The sequence below is a fragment of the Camelina sativa genome, chromosome 9 (genome assembly GCF_030686135.1).
Source record: "Camelina sativa cultivar CO46 ecotype springtype chromosome 9, ASM3068613v1".
Taxonomy (NCBI): Eukaryota; Viridiplantae; Streptophyta; class Magnoliopsida; order Brassicales; family Brassicaceae; genus Camelina; species Camelina sativa.
This window is the reverse complement of record NC_141888.1, coordinates 7,323,183-7,345,699: the sequence shown is the minus strand read 5'-3', so window position 1 is coordinate 7,345,699 and position 22,517 is coordinate 7,323,183. Positions and strand designations below refer to the sequence as shown.

The 22,517-nt window shown below is 33.5% G+C and overlaps 3 protein-coding genes and 1 long non-coding RNA gene across 5 annotated transcripts; 1 reads left to right on the top strand and 3 right to left on the bottom strand.

Moving 5' to 3' along the window:
- Positions 1–9,760: 9,760 nt before the first annotated feature.
- Positions 9,761–12,868, bottom strand: LOC147937867 (uncharacterized). The gene is made up of 3 exons (XM_087465313.1): positions 12,028–12,868; positions 11,146–11,828; positions 9,761–11,029 (listed from the first exon to the last, which is right to left on the bottom strand). Exons 1-3 carry the CDS (start codon positions 12,866–12,868, stop codon positions 9,761–9,763), a joined length of 2,793 nt encoding a protein of 930 aa, XP_087321439.1.
- On the bottom strand, positions 12,865–13,392 carry LOC147937866 (uncharacterized). The gene has a single exon (XM_087465312.1). It carries the CDS (start codon positions 13,390–13,392, stop codon positions 12,865–12,867), a length of 528 nt encoding a protein of 175 aa, XP_087321438.1.
- A 504-nt stretch (positions 13,393–13,896) lies between these two features.
- Positions 13,897–14,883, bottom strand: LOC147937865 (uncharacterized). Its single transcript, XM_087465311.1, has one exon. The coding sequence runs from the start codon at positions 14,881–14,883 to the stop codon at positions 13,897–13,899; it is 987 nt and encodes a 328-aa protein (XP_087321437.1).
- A 3,312-nt stretch (positions 14,884–18,195) lies between these two features.
- LOC104710671 (uncharacterized) lies at positions 18,196–20,964 on the top strand. Of its 2 annotated transcripts, XR_002033490.2 has the most exons (5): positions 18,196–19,118; positions 19,423–19,453; positions 19,601–19,630; positions 19,721–19,822; positions 20,222–20,964. It is a non-coding gene; the product is annotated as an uncharacterized LOC104710671 (long non-coding RNA). The 2 variants fall into 2 exon arrangements; XR_002033489.2 differs by lacking the exon at positions 20,222–20,964 and having other exon boundaries at positions 18,725–19,118; positions 19,721–19,889.
- The last annotated feature ends 1,553 nt before the right edge of the window (positions 20,965–22,517 follow it).

Sequence of the window (22,517 nt, the reverse complement as noted above, 5' to 3'; positions counted from 1 at the left end):
TCCCAACTTCAAGCTTTCGATCCAAGTGTACCGTTTTCGGAAGCAGGCAGCGTCGTGACCACAAACTCGACCATGACTCCCACATCAACCAAACAAGGCCACATGAGCCACGAAAACACACAAACAAGTCAAAGAATCAATTACCATTAGAAGAACAAAAAGAAAAGGAATAAAAAAAACAATGTGTAATGGAATAAACAGCTTTTGAGGAATGAAAAGAAAATCTGCAGAAAAATAATAAAATAGTAAATGGTAACTAAACAATAAATATATTTTTAAATATATTAAATATTAAATAAATCAAATTCAATAAAAATTGTAAATTAAATTTTAGATATGTGTTATTTAATATTAACCTACAATACAATTTTAAAGGTAATTTAAAATATTTTTAGTTTTTATTTACGATATAAATATGAGTCTCTTAAAATTATTTTACTATATATATATTTTTCAAATAGAGGCTTAAGATTATTATAACATGAAATTCATATCAAAATTATTTTTTCTATCAATACATTATGAAAATATGAAAATTATTATATTAGAAAATTGAAATATTATTAACAAATATATTGTTTTATTTATTTTAAAATATGAAAACGAATTTTATTATTTGTTCTTTTTTTCTGTTCCATTTGTTCCTTATCAATTTTGGGGAGGAACATTTTTGTTCTATTGTTCCTTAGTGTTTGAAAAATGTAGAGGAATGTAGAGAAAAAAATATTACTACCAAATGATAAAAAAATTGTGGAATAAAGAGGAATATCACATTCCTTCTCATTCTTTTCCTAAATTCTGGTCACCAATTATAGACTTTTAATCGTTTAGATAAGTGATGCATTATTCAAAAAGAATAAAAGATTATGTACGAGGAATACTTGCATGTTATTTTTGTGAAGAACCATAATATTTATATACTGTATTATTTTTAAAAAGAATTATATAGATCTCAAAATAAATAGGGTGTACACTAAATGCTAAACACGTGAATTGCTCCCTATTTCCATTTAGTCAACTTTATCAATCGGTTTAGTCAAGTGGCCAATACTATTAAACTTGAGCATTGGGGAATCGCTCGGAGGAAATACTGTTCCTGTCTCCCCAATATTAAATGTATGTTGTTGTTGTGTAGATCTACTAGGTTTTAACCCGCGGTACACCGCGGGATAATATTTATATAAGTACATATATTAGTATTAAATTTTTACAATTTATAATTTAATATTTCAATTATATGATTAGGCATTGTTGGTGTTTTAGATTTAATTTGTAAAACATATGTAATTTAGTTAGTATTGTAATTACAAATTAGAAGTGCCAAAAGAGATAGTAAAGATTTATTTATATATATATAACAAATTTTTTTTAACGTTTGTTTATTGAGTATAGAAACTATGTGATTATATTTTTGGTGTTTTTAGATTTAACCCGTACATATAATTTAGTAATTAATATATTTTACTAAATCTAAATCTAAAAACACCAAAAATATAATCACATAGTTTAGGTACGGGTTTAGGTACGGGTTTAGGTTTTCGACTTTAGGTACGGGTTTTTTAACGTTAGATTTAGGTACAAATTTTTTTTTAACGTTTGTTTATTGAGTATAGAAACTATGTGATTATATTTTTGGTGTTTTTAGATTTAACCCGTACATATAATTTAGTAATTAATATATTTTACTAAATCTAAATCTAAAAACACCAAAAATAAAATCACATAGTTTTAATCTAAATAGATTTAGTAATTTAATAGATTACACCCGTACATATAATTTAGTAATTAATATATTTTTGGTGCTAAATAGGTAAAATAAAACAATTACTAATTAATATATTTTAATATTGTGGTAGCATGACAAAATTGTATTTTATTGTTTAATATAATGATTTACAGTTTATTAGGTCAATTTTCACACTTTCAAAAATATGTTTCTATTATATTATTATTAATATAGTTGAAAATTATATGTATTGTTGTTGGGTTGTTATGTTTGCAAAGTAAATTTGTTATTTTGTATTGTTGCACTTTGCATAGTTGTAAGATACAGAGAAATACTTACGATCGGATATATCATATATGAGACGCTAAGCTCTTTCAGATTTTCTTTCCAATCACAACAACAGACGCTAAGCATATAAGTTAGGAACATTGACTTAAACATATTATTTTGTGATGCCAAAAACAAAACAAAACGAATGTTACAGCGAAACCAAATGTTTATGTCTTCGATAATATACTTCAGCCAGTTGCTCTTAAATATTTACTTCACCAAATGTTTCTCCACTTATCTATACTATTAAACCAGAAATACTCCCTAGACTCAAAATGGACCATAACTTGGTTTTGGTAGGTTTTTCATTAAAAAAAATGATTAGAGAATCAAAAAATTTAATCTAATTAACCTATAGTTTTGATTTCTTTAAATGACAAAAATACCCTCGGTTGATCATTTAAAAAAATATGGGTCGGGACGCGGATCCTAAAATATCCGACTACAGAAGGAAAAAACCCACTGATATGTTTGTACTCTAGAATAATCAATTTCGGATCCAGTATATTATTTCATTCAAGATTAGTTATTTAAGATCCCAAACAGAGTTATTCGTTATAGGCAAACACTCTGATTTCATTTTCCTTTAAGGTATTTAAATGAAAACCATAAATTTTAATTACCAAAAATTCGGATATTTCCTTAATTACCAAGATTCGATCTTAACAAATAATCTTTAAAAAAGGAATATTTTGTGATTCTAAGAACCATAATAGTATCCTAAATAAAGCATAAATCAGGATAATCTTTCCATATCTTTGTTCCCAAAATTATATCGATCTTCAATGCTAATTAAACAAATCAAACAACATTCAATATTTTAAGATTATAGAAACTAGAATATCTTAATTACATCTTCGATTTAGATTATATGGAAACTGGAAATCATATAATTAATAGCAAATGGAAACCAATATTGCATATTCTTAATCATTGGTATATTACTCGCATATTCCATATATTGCTAATCACTCACCTACAACCCTAGGATCTCCTTATAAATCTATAAATACTGCTCATTCACCAGAGCTCATCACACCAAAAAAGTGAAACACACAAGCAGAAAATTTTAATTATAATCATTTTTTTTTTACTTTTCTAATACGTTCGCTCAAACTACATTTCTGAAATTTAGAGTTTTATACAACTTATGCACTGAAAATTGGTTATTAACCATTGCATACCTAGCTTGATCAAAATTATTGAGCTATTATGGCTGATTTTGTTGTGTATTACCAGCCACCTATCAAGCAAATGCATTTTACTACAAAACTACTATCCAATATTGCGGTGACAAGCTACATTCTACAAGCTACATTCTACAAACTACTTACTCTATTAGAATTTCCAATTTACTGTATAACACCAAATATATAAATAAACACTATATAAACAAAGAAAATAAGTCAAAATAAAAAACTACATTACAAAAATATAAATTACAAAAAAGAAACTAACAAAATATATAATCCCGTGCTGTAGCACGGGGTATCACCTAGTCTGTTATAAAATCACATTTTAGAGATGGATCTGAAAACCATTGTAATCATTTACAATAAGACGTAAAAATTTATGCATATCTCTTTGTCCATAAGAGTCCTTAGTAAGATCCTAACCCATGAAAGCAAAGAAAAATAGAAGCAAATTACACAACTATGTAATTACTAAAGCAGTAAAGAGCAAGAAACTAAAGTGAAGAGGTCATAGATTTGAGAGTAACCTAGTGCATGTCATCCGGCTTCATGAACAGCTTGTGAGACCAATGATGCCTCCCCCGTACACAGGATTCAATCTCCTCGTCACTTGTTTCACAAAACAGAGGAAGGATCAGTTACGTTGGGGCATTAATGTTGCTGTTGATGATTAAATGGATGTTTTTCATTGACTAAATAACTTTATATAATGAAAGAGTATCGATTTAGGATTAACAAAATAAAATCTTCTAGTGAATATTTTTTTAGCTTGGAGAATAATTTAAAATCGTGTAGTGAAATCTTCTTTTAGCTTGGAGAGCAATCTAAGTGATTATTGTTTTTTTTTATTAGTTTTTTATTAAGATTTTGTGCAACAATATTAACTTACCAAATATGAGATATTTGATTTAATGTATTTCTATTTAAAAATGACTTGAAATCTTTTGAGAATATTTGTTGTTAGGTTGAAGATTTATAAAATCGATATACTTATTGTGTTTAATGCAAATTTTTAGGGATTAATTTTGCAAATAACTTTTTAAATAAGTACAAATAAAAGGGTAGAACCCAAAATGTACTTCAAAAATGTATATATAGATTCGTACACAGTGATTTTAGTTGTAATATTTAACTGTATATATTTATAACATACATAATAATAACATTTTATGAGAAAGAGTTTAATTTGCGGTTTACTTATATAATTTGTTAGAATTCGTTTATATAATTTTCGACTCGGTTAAACTCGATCATATAACTCATTTATTACGTGAGTTTAAAAAGAAAGTTCGAATTCATAAAGTTGAACTGAGTTGATGAGCTAATCAACAACTTGTTTTGACACCGACCCTGCAGCAAATACGGGTTGATAATGGTCCGATGAACACATAGCTCCATGTGGTTTTCTACTTAATTCGATATATACATATACGAGCAGCAATACCCACATGTAGGCCTGAGCATATTAACCATACCCGAAACCTAAACCCAAATTCGATCTAAAATAGGTAGTTTGGTTTGACTGGTATGTAATATCTGATCGGGTATCTGAACTACCCAAACTGAATGTAAAAATGCACCTAAGGGAATTCAAACCCATACCTTAAGCATTTAAACTTACATCTTAAACCATTTTGTCATTTTACTATTTTGCCATCTTAGTTTTTCTGTTTTAATGTGAAATGTTAAATGTTTATATATACACTAGATTCAGACCCGCACGTACGTGCGGGATTGATTTCAAAAATTAAGTTTGCTTTCAAAAAATAAGTTTGCTATTAGATTTATAATATATTACATATATGTGGAATTATGCTTGTAAACATATTTTTTTTAGGAATGTTAACATTCATAATCCGCACTCATACCAGTTAAGTATTCAATTTGTTTATAATTTGGTTTAGACTAAAAAAGTGAGCAGTTTTGTCTTTGTTATATATAAAGATAAACTACATTAAAAAAAAACAGTAAGAGAAAGACAGTATATCTATTTCAGGACATAATATAGTAAAACAAAAGTAGTATGTTTCGTCCTATATATGATTTCCATCTAATAACCGTGGTTTTAATAATAATCTACACATTTCATATTATATATTTTAGTTTATCAGATAAAGAAATAAGTAAGTGTTTTGGATCCTCACGTATGTGTGGGTTTTGTTTGTAGATATATTTAGTGTATAGAATCTATAACATGAAATTATAACCCTTTCACCATAGAATTTATTAGAATCGTAGCAGTTATGATATTAATCCACTAAAACTATTCTTAAGTGTTAAAAATTGTTTTTTTTCCACTTATGAACCAAAATTTTAACATAGTATATATTTTGAATTAATATTTTGGAAATTGATAATATTTAAATTTTTTGAGATACTAATAAATCTAAAATCCAAAATTTATATAAAGAATATACTACTTTTCAATATAGTAAATCGTGGTTAGCTTATATATTACAAATATAATAACTGTTTTCATAATTGAAAAAAAAAAAAAAAATTTTGGTCTTAATCTATTTATTATAATCAAAATTAATTAGTATTATTGATAAACTTTTTTTTGAAATAAAAAATAAATAATGATTTTATAATGGACATATTCAATTAGATAGTCGTTTTTGGAAATAACAAATAATATACCATCAAATTAAAGAAGTTTATATATATAGAATATTAACTTTAATAATCTGATCTGTTAACTTTTAAAAATGATTTTCAAAAATATTGGGCATAAAACTATTGATATTCTAGGAGTCCATTTTTTTTCCTTCATTCAACAATATTATTATACACTTGGTAAAATAGAAAACAAAAAAATGTAAATTTACAATATCTTTGTAAAATATATCAATAAACACTTTATATTTTATACCACACATATATATATATCTTATACTAAACGTGTGGATGGATGCACAAATCTTATATACAACATGTTGTTTGCTTGTTTAAGTCTAAACACAATAAAATCAATCACAAGTCGATTTGCATTATTTATTCGATTTTCACGTAAGTATATTGTTCACGTCATAATTAAAGTCCCTTGATTTTACTACTCCATGTTTCAACATGCATGCTTTCTTCTTCACATTGCTAATCTCACAAAAAATATGGACATCCTTATGTGTGTTTAGTGACTGCAGCCAAGCTATCATAAAATGGTTTTCATACTTTCTTCTTGTGTGATGCTTGTCTTAGGATGAGTTGGAATTGTACATAATTTTCAGGTTTATTAGTCATTTATTCTCGGTATGAACATAAAACATTTATTAACATAAAACTAAAAAACAATTTCGTTTTGATCAAAAAAGATGACAGTTTCATATACTTCTCAACTAATGTATAAACCCACCCACATTATTAGCTAATTTAAAAATATTTTAAATATTAACAACAATGAGAATCTTAATGTTTATGTATATTACATACATGAGTTTGATTCCCAAGTCCAAATTATTGAACCAAAGTTTGCCATCTACAAAAACAAAACACACAAATTAATAATACACAAAAGTCACCTTAAAACTCAATACTAACCACAAAATTACATCATTATTTAACAAAATAATTACAGCTCGATGAGTTGATTCGAGGATCCATGTTCTATGAAAAACTCTTCATGCTCTTCTCAATATCCTTATAACTTTTTTTGATGATTTAGTAAATCAATTTATAAACTCTTTCAATCAAAGGGTGTGTCATACAAAATAAAGATTAAACTTAACATAATATAAAATTCACCCAAGTCAAGAAACTAAGTAAAATTCAAAAATAAATAGATCAAAGTACCATAGTTTTGAAGAGATACTGACACACAAGCTGGGGAAACAACTCTCTCCATGCAACGGAGAAATCAAGAATAAAAAAACCTCAAAATTAGATTATAGTTAAATTAGCAAATACAGTAAAACCTCTATAAATTAATAAAGTCGGGACCATGAAATTTTATTAATTTATAGAGGTTTTAATTTATCGATAAATTAATAATTATTAATTTATAGAGAGACTTTCCAAATCTGGTAAAAAAAATATTAAAAATAAGATTTAATCTTTATAACTAATATTTTTATAAAATCAATTACAATGACAATAACAATTATCATGTTTTGAAGATAGCACTCAAAAAAATTTATATAGTAAAAATATTAAAAATGAATTCTAATAAAAATTAATATGTAGATATATACATATATTTAGATAATTTTATATAATTATTAATTTATATTATTGATGGGACCATATATTTACAAAGGAATTCCAAAAAAATTATTATTTTATTATATTATCGAATAGTGTCAAAAATTACACTAGTCCCAACTTGGGACCAGAGAAATTTATTAATTTATAGAGATTATTAATTTATCGAGTATTAATTTATAGAGGTTCTACTGTAGAACAAAAAATATATGTACTATCGAAATTGAAAAACAAAAAAGAATATTCTAGGCTTTAAACATACATTTTCGTTATATATATAGGAAAATGGTATGACATAAGTTAAATATATGTTTGTGATTTTTCATTTATTGTTAAGATATTTTTTGCCCAAAACATTTTATAAATTTCTTAATTTTTCATTTATTGTTAAGATATTTCCTAAATATAATATTTTATTGTTATTATTAGAAACATTGCAGCCGATAATTTTGCAAATTTGTTAATTTTACATATTTAGAATGGCCCCTTATCAAAAATATATTTAGAATTGCCTTATTTTGCGTGACTGTGGGGACACAGGTATAGTTTTCTTTTTTCATTATTAATGATATTTGATAATTTTGCAAAATTTGTTAATTTTACATATTTAGAAAAGTCTTAATTTTTGCGTGACTATGGGGACATAAGTATAGATTTGTTTTTCCATTTTTATTGCTATTCGAATTTTTTTTTTAGGAATACAATATCTTAGTAGTTGACGATATTTTAGTTATTATTTCTTATTTAAAAAATTATGTTATGTTTGGAAAGATTGGAGATTTTTGGACTATTATATTTATTAGGACTCTAGATAATGCCTTATTGGATCTCCTTCGTTTGGGCCGGACGTGTTTAACTAATTCAAGGGACTTTGTTTGTTAATGGGAATAATTAATCTGACTCCGAACACAGTATACATAATCTGAATTAATGAATCCCGGTTCACATACGGATCCGCACGTTTGGACGTTTTAAATTACTTTAATGTCCTTCTTGTATTGTATGCCTTTTAATTTATTCAGGGTCATTTTATGTTATATATTCTGGAATTCATTTTGCCTTGTAAATAATGCTTCCCATTTAATAGTATAGATTTGTTCTAAAATTTCTAAAAAGATAAAAAATAGGTTTTTTTTTTTTTTTGTTTATGGTTTGTTTGAATTCAGATTTACCCAAATTACCCAAGCTCGAAAGAACCCAATCCGATTATATAAAAACCTAAATGGATTCTATATGTCGAAACCCGAAAACTCAAACCCAATCGGGTTCAAAAACCCGAATTCTGAGGACTAGTCAATAATTATATTAACATATCATGTATTATTAAAAAGGTAATGCACGAGGAATAGTTACATGTTATATTTAGTCAAGACCTATATTATACATTATTTAACAGGTTGTATACGAGGAATATACTCACATGTTAATTGGTCAATAACTATTTTAACATACCATATATTATTAAACAAAATATACGAGCAATATTAACTTAGTGTTTTTTTGTCAAATGTTCTCATAGAACTCCAGTATTAATTAAGCATGATTATACTAATAGTTTCAAAATAGATGTTTTGGCGGAGTCGAAATTGTGCGAGTGACAAAAAACACAGAAAAAAATTATAGGATAATTTGTAGTATTGGTAAACAAATTTTTAAAAGTTTTCCAGACATGTCAAATCAGCCGTTGGATATAGATGGATCCACACACTAGGAGTGAACATAGGAATTACTAAAAAAAGTGATGGTTGAAGCATTAAAAGTGGTATCACAACCAAATTCAGACGAGTGTGGAGTCAAGGGTCCACACTATCGAAAGTGACGGTCTTGATATGCAATGAAGATGTTGTGATACATTAGTAAAGGTGGATTGTGATAACCCTATTTGTGGATAAATCTCATAGAAAATAATTGTCGGAATCATATAAGTGAAAAAATAACACTTGAAAAAATTATATGGTAATTTATAAGATTGATAAACAAAATTTTAAAACCTCTTGAATATTGTACTCATGGTAAGAAGCTAATGACAATGTACTCATGGTAAGAATGTATTCAAGAGGTTTTAAAATCGGCTGTTAGATAAGAATGTAATTTTTTTCTTCAGTTTAATAAGTGACGTTTTCTTTTTTTGTCAACTGAGAATATATATTGATGAGTAAGAGAGGGTTACATACAAGACTTGCGGAAAGTCTGCATCTATACAAAGGCCAAAAGACTAAACATCGAGTCACTTGAACCCCATCTAACACTAAGCCTGGGTACACCAAAGGCCTTTACAAAAGAATATCCCAACCTTAGGACATATACCAAAAAATTAAACAGAGGAAAGAACTCTCTCACTGTTCAACAGACCTGATAACCAAAAAGGAAACCCTGCAGCCACATAAGAGTGTAACCTGCTGTCGTCTGTTACACTGCGAGCAATGAGAGAAGCTCCTCTGTTGGAGTTTACTGATTCACCAACCAGAATCCAATCTTCAACCCGAGATAAGGTAGAGAGAACCTGAGAAGACTGGAACAAAAAGGAAGGCCACGCCTTTGGCCTATTAACTGCAGTCACCAAAGCATGATCCTCTAAGCCAAAAACAACTTTTTTCAACTTGTGACTGATCATGCTCTCTACTGCCCACAACATAGTAGCCAAAATAGCATCTTGCTTGGATTTTGTATTAGAGAAAGCTCTTCTACTATGCATTAAAACAACTCCCATAGTGTCTCTCACAACCCAAGAGGCACCCGCTAACTGTTTGTTTTTTGACCAGGCAACCCCCACATTGCATTTAAGCCAATCCTGAGGAGGAGGAGACCACGGCTCAATAGCTCTGTGGTTTGAATCATTCCTCTGCAACACAGATGATAATTCTGTTGTAACCTGTTCTGGTTGCTCACAAATTTGGGCCTCAAACCACACTTCTACATCTTCCTTGATCTTGATTGCTGCTTCCATTGGAGAGAAAGATTTTCCTTGGAAAACTAGAGTGTTCCTGTTTTTCCAAATCCTCCACAGAATCCAAGGAAAGCTTTTTCTAATCTCCAAAGGCCACAGAAGGTTATCTTTATTACTTAGAAGGTGGTGCATATGTGTAAAAACCGAGTCAACCTCAGGAGCAAAGTCTGGCGCAGGGTAGTTCCATAAAGCCCAAATCTGTCTAGACAAGGGGCAGGAAAACAAAACATGGGCAATGGATTCACCCTCCATCCCACACACTGAGCATCTTCCATCAAGTCTCATTCCTCTGCGGGCTAAGAGATCCCCGACTGGTAACGCTCTGCTCAGGGTTTTCCACAGAAACACCTTTATCTTAGGCCCCGTTTGCAGCTTCCACACTTGAGCTTTTAAAATGTTAATGGATGGCAAAGCTGATGCCTCTCTGAATAGAACCTCCTTTTCTATCTTGGAGGCCAACCAATAACCGGATTTGACAGAGTACGCCCCACTTCTATTAAAATCCCACACCCAGAAATCCTCAATTGCAAACACCGGTATTATCTCCTTTATTTTGATCACATCTGCTGGATAGAAAAGGTCATCAAGAATCCTTGAGTCCCAGTCCTTTGTCACAACATCAATGAGATCGCTAACCTTTAGGTCGATGTTGATAATGGTGAGGGAGCCCTCAACCCCCCATCATCTAACCAGCGATCACTCCAAACTCGCATACTAGCACCATTGCCAACTTTCTTGACCAAACCCCTTACAAGCAAGTCCCTTCCATGCAAAAGACTTCTCCAACCATAAGAAGGTCTATATCCTATACCTGCATCCAGGAAATTACCTCGTGGGAAATATCTGCTTTTTAACAGCCTGGAAAAAAGGCAATCCGGATCATGTATGATTCTCCACGCTTGCTTGACCAAAAGCGCCTGATTAAAGAGACCGATGTCTTTAAAGCCCATTCCCCCTAAAGTTTTAGGTAGACAAAGTCTCTCCCTACTCTGCCAATGAATCTTTCTCACATTTTCAGAGGAACTCCACCAGAAATCAGCCATGGCACTAGATAAAGTGGAGCAAGACTTTTTTGGGAATTTAAAGCAGCACATGGCAAAAACAGGCATAGCCAAGGCCACAGTCTTTATCATGATCTCTTTTCCTCCCTGGGATAGGGTTCTGGAATACCATCCTGAGAGCTTGTTCTGAACTCTGTCTTTTATGTAGCTCAACATTTGAATTTTTGAGCCACTGAAACATTCTGGTAAACCCAAGTACGAACCTGCTCCTCCTTGATTCATAATTTCCAGGCGAGTCTGAATATCCAGTTTAATGTTTTCAGGGACCCTCTTTCCAAAGGTAATAGAGGACTTGTTAACATTAATGACTTGCCCTGTAGCCCCACCGTAAGCCTGAAGGATACTTTGCAGGTTGGATGCTTCGTCTCTAGTTGCTTTTACAAAGGAACAAACTGTCGTCCGCAAAAAGAAGATGATGAATGATCGGTCCCTCTGGAGAGAATTGAAAACCAGATATTTTGTTTTGCGCTTGTGCTTTGTTTAATAAGTGAGTGAGCCCTTCAGTACAAAGCACAAAGAGGAAAGGGGAAAGAGGATCCCCCTGCCTTAAACCTCTCTCTGGGATGATCATACCCGAAGCCTTGTCGTTAATGAGCACTGAGAAAGTGACCGAGGTCACACACTTCATGATCCAAGTGATCCACCTTTGATGGAAACCCAATGCAGATAGGAGAGCTCTCAGGTAGGACCACTCCACTCTGTCGTAGGCCTTTGACATGTCAGATTTAACTGCCATATACTCAGAGGCAAAGGGATCCTTGGTGATCAAAGAATGAACCGTTTCGTGAGCTATCATGATGTTGTCGGTGATGAGCCTGTCCGCCACAAAAGCAGTCTGGGAGTCAGACACTATGTTGGGGAGGAAGGGCTTGAACCTTTCTACAATTATATTTGAGATCACTTTATACATTACTGAGCATAAGCTTATTGGTCTCAGGTCAGGCATTGCAGAAGGGTGTGGAATTTTTGGAATGAGACAAAGGAGAGTGTAGTTCCATTCTTGAGGCATGAGACCTGTGCGGAAAAATTCCTGAACCTCAAGAATCACCTGATTTCCGACAATGTGCCAGTACTTTTGAAAGAACAGGCCGGTCATACCATCTGCACCGGGCGCACTGGTAGGATCGATAGAGAAAACAGAGTCTTTTATCTCCTTGGCCGTAACCACCCCAATGAATCTCTTATTCATGTGGTTTGAAATTCTAGGTTGGAGATCATGAAACCAATTTCCAAAAGGAGCAGGATTTGAAGACTTGAACAGATCTTGGAAGTAGGCAGAGGCAACCTCACCCTTTGCACCTTCAGAAAACTGGTCGTTTCCATTGATATCCACTAGTCTCTCAATCCTGTTTCTCGCTCTGGACTCCTTCACTGAAGCTTGGAAAAATTTAGTGTTACGGTCACCACACTTCATCCATTCCGGCTCTTTTGGTTCCAAAAGATTTCTTCCTCTCTGTAGGCCTTTGCCAAATCCTTTTTTAAAGACACGACCCTATAAAAGCACGGTTGGAGGGCAGATTGGTGAGCATCCAAATCTAGCTCAAGCTTTCTGATCTTTTCTTTGGAATTCAAATTGTTAACTCTCTTCCAAGAACTCAAAGCCTTTCTGCAGGACCGCAGCCTATTAACTAAAGGATGGTCGTCGTTTGCTCTTCTAGAACCCCAAGCTTGTGAAATGGTTTCCTCCACTCTCGGCCTGTACAATAGTCTTCTATCGAATCTGAAAAGACCATTGTAGGAGTCTTGAGAAACCATTAAATTGACTAGCACCGGCCTGTGATCTGACCCTCGCATTTCCAAGAAAAGTTGATTCGAAGCTGGAAAAGAAGCGAACCACTCTGTATTCCCAAAAGCTCTGTCCAACCTACTTTGGATCCACAAATCATATCTTCTTCCTGCCCAAGTGAATCTGTTTCCATTACTTGCCAACTCATCCATCTCACAGGCTTGAAGCATTGCATAAGGGTTTAAAAAGAGAAGCACATCTGCTAGGCCCTCCAATCTTCTCACCATTATGACAGATGTCATTAAAATCTCCAAGCATGATCCAACTTTCTATTCTACTGGAACCAAATCTAGAGATTCTTTCCCAAACAACTTGTCTTTTCTTGAAGTCTGGGTCGCCATATATACAAGATACAAAAAAACTGGAAGCTCCAAACTGAACTTGCATATCAATTAAGTTCTTATCCGCAAAAAGGAAATCCACTTTTACACTATTCTTCCAAAAAACTGCCAAACCTCCACACCTCCCAACAGGTTGGATCGTGAAAACTCTGTCGTAGTTTAAAACTTCTTGCAAATCAACTAGCATATCTCTATTGTGCATTGTCTCCATCAAGAACACCATCTCAGGGAAAGAGGATTTTACCAATTCCTTGAGACGAGGAAAAGTCAGGTCTTGAGACCATCCCAAGCCCTGACAATTCCAACTCAGGATGCTCATTGATCATGGGGCAATCCCCCATCTGGGATCGCCTTTTTAGGGTTAAGCTTTGTGAACTTTGCAGTGCTTGTACCCTCGTCAACTGCTTTCCTTTTCTCTTTGACTCCCGTAACCAAACCCAATTGTAAACCTTCATCAAAAACCTGTATGTTTGGATTCTTTGGCTTAGGCTTTCTAGAACTTTTCTGAGGTCTACGTCTTGCCTTTCCTTTTTTCTGAACAGTGCCGGAGGGACCAGCCACAAAAGAACTAGTCCCCTGAACCGTTGCACCGTCCTGAAAAAGTTGGGACAGAGCTAGGAAAAGACCTGGGTTGACTTGCGGTTGCATCTCTGGCTGGAAAGCAATCCTTTCAGACATGAGCCAATTCATAGCGGATGATGAAGGAGACGGCTGAGACGGTAAGAGTGCCTTCTTTGAGACAGAACATATCTGAGGCGAGGCATGATTAGGCTGCTCGAAACCGAAAACTAAACCTTTGTCCTTGTTGACATCACAGTGAATGATTGGGGGTTCTTCAAGACAAAGAACAGTTTTCCTGGCAATAGGATATTTTTCAACTTCTTTGACTGATTTCTTTACCCTATCCACTTTAACCTGAAGATCTTCCTTGGTATTAGCCCTCAGGTACTGTCTCATACCTTCTAATACATCCTCTGCAATACAGTGTCTACCCGTGGATGGGTCAATGCCCACTTGGTCCTCCCTCAGCACTCCAAAAAGAGGGTCAGATTCTTTGAGGAAAGGAGCTTTTGCAGGCCTAGGAGTGGGAGTACCAGCTCTTCTTGCAGAGGCTGCGTCTTGTCTTTGCTTGACTAGAATTGGACAGAAGTCCACTTCATGGGTGAGACGTTGGCACTCATAGCAACGTTTTTGAATCCTTTCGTACTGGAATCTAACCACCGTTGACCCTCCCTTTGGCAAAGATAAAACTTTTGAGCGACGGAGAGGTCTAGATACATCAAGTGACGTTATGTTTAACATTCTGCGTCGGTAATTTACCAACGTTAATGTTTAAGTCGTTTATATAACCGACACAATGCATTAATCTCAGTTATTTATTGCCAAATTTTTTGATTATTATTTATTTAAAAAGAACTAGTAATGAACAAAAGTTTTGAAACCATAGTGGACCGTATAAAATTTATATTGATCAACCGTACAATTTTACACAGACACGTATATAAATGTGTCATGTAAACATATAATATCTTGAAAGCTTTTTTATTTTGTCTGTATCTTCAAAACTTTTAAAGTGGGACTCCTTCGGGTGGATTATAAATCCTTTCAGCAATGACCAGAGAAGTGTGCCTAAACACAATAATCATAGATTTTTGTAGTTTAGTCTTCCTGCATCCTACAATAAATGCTTTACATCAGATGACACATTAAACATACATATATATCTAACTATGCCGAAATAAAGAAAGACTCTAGTGGAAGTAGAGAGCTTGATTGTCATCCATTTATAAGGCGATAAGAATGTATCTTGGATTTTGGGAGGTAGAGCAATCTTGGACAGAGAGTGTTGAAGAATTTGTCTTCTCTTTACAGACCAAAAGTGAGAAGCAGAGGATTATCAGATTAGATGTATGAGATCAAATAAATAAACAGACCTTAACAAGAAATATTTCAAAGTGCTGCACTACTTTACTGTTCCATGCCAATCCCTTAGTGTTAGAATAACTACTAATAAAAGGAACAATTTGAGACTCCTAAACCAAGCCACATCAGCTTCTACAAAAACACTCTCACGCCACAGCAGCAAGCTATGCTCAACATGAAACGGAGTTCCCACATCAGCTAATCGATTTTCAAAACAATGGTTTCCTAACAATATGAAAAACTGAATCGCTTTTTGATAAACTCAAATTGTAATATCCTAGAGATAGTAACAGTTTTGCAGTTGTAGTATTTGGGGATCAAATCTACAGAAACTCAAGATTACACAATAAATTATAGAGTTGTATTATTATGCTAAATAAAAAAATTTGAATTGAAAATAGCATGCAAAATATTAAATAAAAGGTGTGTAAATTCAAGGAATTAAAACGTTAGGTCTAGAGAAATTCTCAGAAAATTATGGAATACTAAATCAACCAATTAAATAGGATTCGATCAATTAAAAAATGTTCTAGAACTCTAAACTCATTTGTAAAATAAATTAGTTTTCACTTTAAATAATATCTAAGTTTTAAAATCCAAAAATCCAAATCTCTTTGCAAAATCCAAGTTAAAAACCAGCTTTGAAAACAAGTTTAGTTTGTTCACAATTACAAAATCAAATCTCTTTGTAAAAAGTAATTTTGCTCATCAAAAGTTTTTGTGAGGAAATTATTTATATTCTCATATCAATTTATTTTTCCTAGTTTATTAATTCTAGGTGATCAATCAAGAATTAATATAAAGAACAACCAAAGATGAAGAACAAGAAGATAATGAATTCCAAGAATCAACAGATCTAATAAACCATGAAATCCTTAATGAGAAATCCTAAACCTAACAAACAAACTAATCAGACATAATCAATGAAGTACAAAACATCTTTTTGAATAAATTGCAATAGAAATCAAAAAAGAAAATAAGGAGTTTAAAAATCTTCTCTCTACATATGAGTTCAGATCTTTCTCTCCCAAAAACTCTCAATAACTCTCTCTCAAAGGTTGCAGCAAAAATTAAAGCATAAGGGTTTATAAGACCTAAAATCATATATGTTCTGAAACACGACGAGACTAATGTTGCAATTAGGGAAAACTTCTGGGCCACTTTGTAAATCTTCAAACTTGGGTTTCTTCTTGTGTCGGCAAAAGGGATGTCGACCAACATCAATAGTGGTGTCGGTCGACACCATCATCCTTTATCATCTCCAAGTTGATTTCCTTCGGTCTCAATGCTCCAAAATGTTCCAAATTGCTACATTTTGCTTCATCCGTACCAAAATCCTGGAAAACCTATAAAAATCACAAAAAATCTAAAAACATATTAAAAGACTCTAAAGGACTCCTTATATCGTGGTTACAAACCGTAGAAACTATGATATATCACTTCTTCTGCCAATATCTGTTACGGACAAAGTTATTTTTTGATTTATAGGTTGTTTGACAGAGCACAATCCTTCACCTATAAACCCTTATTTTTTTAATGTTCTTCACTTTAGAAAAGTTCAACATACGCTTTAGGGTTGTGTTCTTGTGGGTATCATTCCATAGATGAAATTATTTTGAAATAGAGTCAGTGAAGATTCTATAGAAAAAGAGTGACAATATAATATTAAGGAGGCATTTCAAACGATAAATCGTCAAATCCTGCCGAAGCGGTGGTGACAAAGTTTATAATTTTTTGGCATTCTTGTTTTAGCGTGATAAAGAGATGGCTCTGAATAATCGTCTTTTGTCCTTTCCGTCTCCAGATCTGCACTCCTTCCCTCCATCGAGTATCCTTTATAATTTTTTCTTTGTATGTTTTGTTTCTGTGGTATTGGGTGTGTTTTGTAATTTGGTATAAAATCTTAACATTAAAACCAAAAAAAAAAAAGAGATGGCTCCGCAAGACTTCCTCTGTGTGTAAAGATAAGTTTGCGCAAGAGCGGCTCCACCTTGGTCTTCGACTTACCAGAGAAAGGAAGCGCAAGAAATTAATAGAGGTAAATTTGAGAAACATTGAGACGTCAAGGTATCTCTCATTTGAATGTGGTATCATCTATTCATATCATTTGTTCGATGGCCCATTTTCTCATCTGATGTCATCTATCAAATGTGCGAGTCTTTGGTGCCTACCATGTATGATATTTCAAACTAACCTTTGGAAATGCTTCCAAGCTTTCATGTTTTCTGTTTTGATTAAATATTGGCTGACAAATTCTTCTTTACCTATGTACGCTTTCCTTTTAATTTGTTTTTCATTTCCTTTTGATTTGGTTGCTTTTCCATTAGTTTGATTGGCAAGAATATAATTCATTTGCTTCTTTGTTTTAACTTTTGGATTTATGCCGCACCTGTTTCTACTTAACTTGCATGGATTTGTTGGTCATGAGGACTCCTAACTCGATTTTTAGCTTTTTGTATCTTGATTGTTCTCTGTTTTTTCTTTTACTGGTGTAGGGGAGCTGTTTTCGAGGCATGCTTTCATCATTGCTTCATGTGAACTTGTGCGTGACACGACTTCAAACAATCTTGTGATTGGATGAATGGAGAGGCGCATTGAATGATAGTGATGTGATGGCCAATTATTACGGCGTCTCTCTGGCTTCCCCCCTTCTTTCTGTAAAAAGGGCTTTAGAGATGATCTTTCCATATCATTCCTATCTTAGCTTCCTATTCTACCTCCTCTTTTCTTACTGATTTTTTCTTCTTCAATGATCATGAGCAGCTGCGACAGTTTCAGCGAATGGGTGCCTTTGTACCGAGCTCGTCCTGCTCCTTCTCGGCAAAATCAGGTGTCAAGGCATGAATGTGTCTTCTTTGGCCGACCTCTAACTGACTGATCTTCTTCCTCAGATCACATTGCACCGACTACACCTAGTGATAGGTCAGGCCGCTTTGTCGCAGCAAAGCCTAGCGAACTTCCCTTGGAAGAAAATGTCGGTTGTGGCTGCACACACTACAAGAAATTTGAGTATTGGTACCATATGAGGGTAGCACGAATTCACTAACTGCTACTAAAAGTGTCATAATTGGATATCAACTCTATTGTAGCATTATTTTTGTACTGTGAAAAATTTTACTTTAAGCGGAAACAAAAAATAGCAACTATAGCTAAAAATTCATTTTGGAGGTAAAACACTTAGCCCAATTTTTTGTTTTTCATAATAAAAAAAAAGGAAAAAGAAAGCCTTTTGCATAAAGTCTTAAACCTTCTATTTTCTCTCCTTTATTCTCTTATCAGCTCTCTCTTTGGAGATTCGATTAGGGTTTTTCTTATTCTTCTGGAGATAGAATGATATTTTGATTTAGAGCAAAAATCTAATGTGTTTGGAGCTAGATCCGGCGGCAGATTTGGATAGGTTGTTTTTTCCGTTTATGAATCTGCTTGGAGGATTTGGAGCTAGATCCGGCGGCGGTGGACCTTTCAGGAACCAATAGGGCTATTGCTTCATCTATCTCGGCGAAGAAAATCACCGACGTCGCTTCCGCTTCCCTCCGATTCAGATTCTTGATCTGAGACTGATTTTGATGGCTTCTTACATGGCCTTCACGCCTTCTTCTTCACTCTCTCTCATGGTTCTCTCTCTCTCTCTTCTCAAGGAAACAAAGTTAGAGTCTTTTTTTTTTTTTTCTCGGTGGAGATTTTGTGAAATGGAAGCTTCATGTTCATGTGTACTTTTCTTTTTTCATCTTGGTGATTCGGTTCTAGGATTAAATACTCAGCCTTTATTAGTTCCCCTAGGTGAATGTTTTTCCTTTGACATTTTTTCTGAATCTTATTCAACGGTTTTGGTTTTAAATCTTGCAACTTTTTGCTTTTTATGCCTTCATTGTTGTGTGGATTCTTATGTTTGAATTATTATTGATTTTGTTTGTGTAGTATAAAGAGGCTGGAGCTGGAGAAGAAAAAGGTAGGCTTGTTTTTGTTGTTTTTCATTATAGTAGTACCTTAGCTAGGACTGGTGTTTGTCCAAGGTTCTGCTGGGTTTTAGATGACGAGTATGAATGTTCAAATGATCTTAATCTTGATGCTCAACTGATTTTAACTTGTTTTGCAGTCGAGGGAGACATTATCATTGGTGTATTGTGTAAGTTTATTTATTGTTCTCCTCCTTAATCTGCTTATTTCCTTAATCTGATTTTATTTAGTTTTATGAATCTTGAAATCGCTGTTACAGGTCAAGAGTATGTGGCCTAACATAGATGCTCATAGCAGAGTGCTGCTGAACTATTATGGTCTAACCGAAGCAAAGTACAAAATGCATCGTTATCACTTCAGTGTAACTAACCTTGGACCTTGTTTTGCTGAATCTTAGTTATAATAGAGTGACGTTTCTTTCAAATATAGATACTACATCTTGCTTTTTGATGTCTCAAGCTGCTTGTGTGGTGGCAATTGTTATTAGTCTCTGCACATACGTTATGACTCTATGAAGATACATTACAGCAGCATTACTAAAATGATATAAAACAGTATTTTACAACAATAAAAAAGGCCATGAAAAACTACATCATAACACAAATCAAATGTTATAAAAGATTATTTTTTAACAGACGATTAGTTCTGTAATAGAACTACAGAAAACTAATTTCTCATGTTCTAGCGTTTATGGAAACGTTACCAAAGCCCTACTATAGTAGTGTTTTTAGTGTGCTACTAATGCCCATATTTCTTGTAGTTCTCTTGCCTTTAGGCCGGCACCGCGGGATTTGATGCCGGGTGTTGCGGAAATTCATGCTGAATTTCTTGAGTCTTTCACTCCTTCAAGAGGCTAGTTGTAACTGGCTGGTACAGGACGGTGATTTTATTCATCCCCCCCCCCCCGCCTCTTTTAGATCCAAGTTCAGCATTGCGCTTACAGTTGTCATGCCAAACTGGTGGAGCAGATGATGGACATGGAGATGGGAATGTGAAAGCTGGAGGTTGAGCCAAAGAATTGGGAGAGGTTTTGATGAAACAAAGACAGCTGAACCAGACGCGGACATGACTTTGGACTTGGACACAATCTTTGACACCGACGCGACCATACCAAGACACATATCATGGACGCAACTTCAAGTCCACAAGGATCATGTTCGGGGTGAACACACGGAGCAAGAGTGCAGCAAGGAACGTGAGGAACAAGTGCAACCTCTCTGTCTGACGGTTTGTCCATGACCCACTACAAAAAATATGCGTCTATGGTAGGTTTATGATAGCATTTCTATAAGCGCTATCTTTTCCGCTGCCATCTTAGACCCCCCATCTAACATAGCGTTAATTGATGTGCTATTATAAATCAATATACGATAGCACTATTGTTGCTGCTATAAAAGGGTTTACAATAGCATCTATTATCTGCCATTTGATACTTTATTATGGTAATTCCTGTATGCAATTATAAACTTAGTAATGACAATAAATTACTGCTATTTTATACTTTACATTAGCGTTTTGTTTCTGCAGTACAAGATTGTATTATAACGTTTATCTGTGCATTTCAATATTCAAATATTAATTAATACAATATTGTAATTTAATTATAAATATTTATATTGAATTGCAAATTGCATAAATCATTCATACAAAATACTTAAATATCTTCACAGACCAAGTTCAAACTCATACTAAACTTAAAAACCATGTCTGAAACATTCAAGATAATTAAAGTCTAATGAAAAAGAGATGAACAACTTGGATAGCTCTACATGACTTCAATCCTGGGAGCACATAACTTTGTCCTCTGGCCATGCAATAGAAGTACCAAGCGCATCTTCATTGTCTCAATTTCAGAACTTTTCCTCCACACTGCTGCACTTTTGATCTTCACAACATCTACCCAAACTCGAACTGCATCTGGACCCAAGGGTACACAATGGATATTAACACATGGATCATTTGATGCCCATCGTCCTTCAGCAACAACTCGGTTACTACCAGTTATATCCATGAGCTTGCATTTTTTATTATCCTTCATGACATTCTGCTGCGGAGTTGAGAAAACCACATAACAAAATAACTAACTAATACCACATAACATTCTAGAGTTTCACCAAGCAATACCCAACAACAGTTCAAAAAAAAAAATCTGTACTTCACCAGTTTGCATGTTAATCTTCCATCTTGAAACCTTGCATTTTGGACAACTCTCAGCCATCTCGTACTTCTTTCTAAATAAAATGCAGTCATTTACACATGCATGTATCTTCTCATAACCTATACCTAATGATCTCAGAAATTTCTTCACTTCATAGAATGACGTGTGAAGAACATTGTCCACGGGTAACATTTCTGACAATGTCTCAAGCAGCTTGTCGAAACTTTTGTCTGACCAACCATTCTCAGTCTTTAATCTATAAAGAGTCACAATAGCTGATAGCTTGCTATGACTTGAACAGTTTGGATACAAAGGTGTCTCCGCATCTGCTATCTTTGATAAGAACTCATCTTCTTGCTTGTCTTCACCCTCAGGAATCTCATATAAGTCATCCTTCTGAAATAGTTCTTCATCTAAATATTCAGCAGCTTGAAATAATCTGAAAATCTCATCATTCCACTTGGAAGTTTTTCTTCCATCTTGAGCCTCTGAGTCCACTTCTCCATGATGAAACCAATCATTCCGCATCTTGTAAGTCTCATCCATTCCCTTTGTCACAAGATGATGCACTACAGTGCTTGGTTGATGACGATCTAAATTTTGACAGTCTATACATGGACATATTACCAAGTCATTATCTCCTAACACCGCATTAACAAAGCTCCAAGCACCTCTATCATATGCAGGATCAGCTCTATAGTGTAGTAGTATGAAAGCAGACAAACATAAACTCTTATTCATCCTATGAGCACTCATTTAAAACACAACCTACATATATATATACTCCATACCTGCGAAGATGAACCCATGCCTTGTCCAACATTTTATGTTTAAACCTTAGTGAAGGGTTAAACAAGTTCATCAAACTCAGATTATTCAAATAACAATACCAAATAAC

Excerpts from the sequence above, each read along its gene's own strand:
- LOC147937865 (XM_087465311.1), bottom strand. The coding sequence starts at position 14,883 with ATGTTAAACATAACGTCACTTGATGTATCTAGACCTCTCCGTCGCTCA.
- LOC147937867 (XM_087465313.1), bottom strand. The coding sequence starts at position 12,868 with ATGAAGTGTGGTGACCGTAACACTAAATTTTTCCAAGCTTCAGTGAAG. Across the intron at positions 11,829-12,027 it reads CATTAACGACAAGGCTTCGG|CAACTAGAGACGAAGCATCC; the intron begins GTATGATCATCC and ends CCTTTGTAAAAG. Across the intron at positions 11,030-11,145 it reads TGCATGGAAGGGACTTGCTT|GTTAGCGATCTCATTGATGT; the intron begins GTAAGGGGTTTG and ends ATCGACCTAAAG.
- LOC147937866 (XM_087465312.1), bottom strand. The coding sequence starts at position 13,392 with ATGGATGAGTTGGCAAGTAATGGAAACAGATTCACTTGGGCAGGAAGA.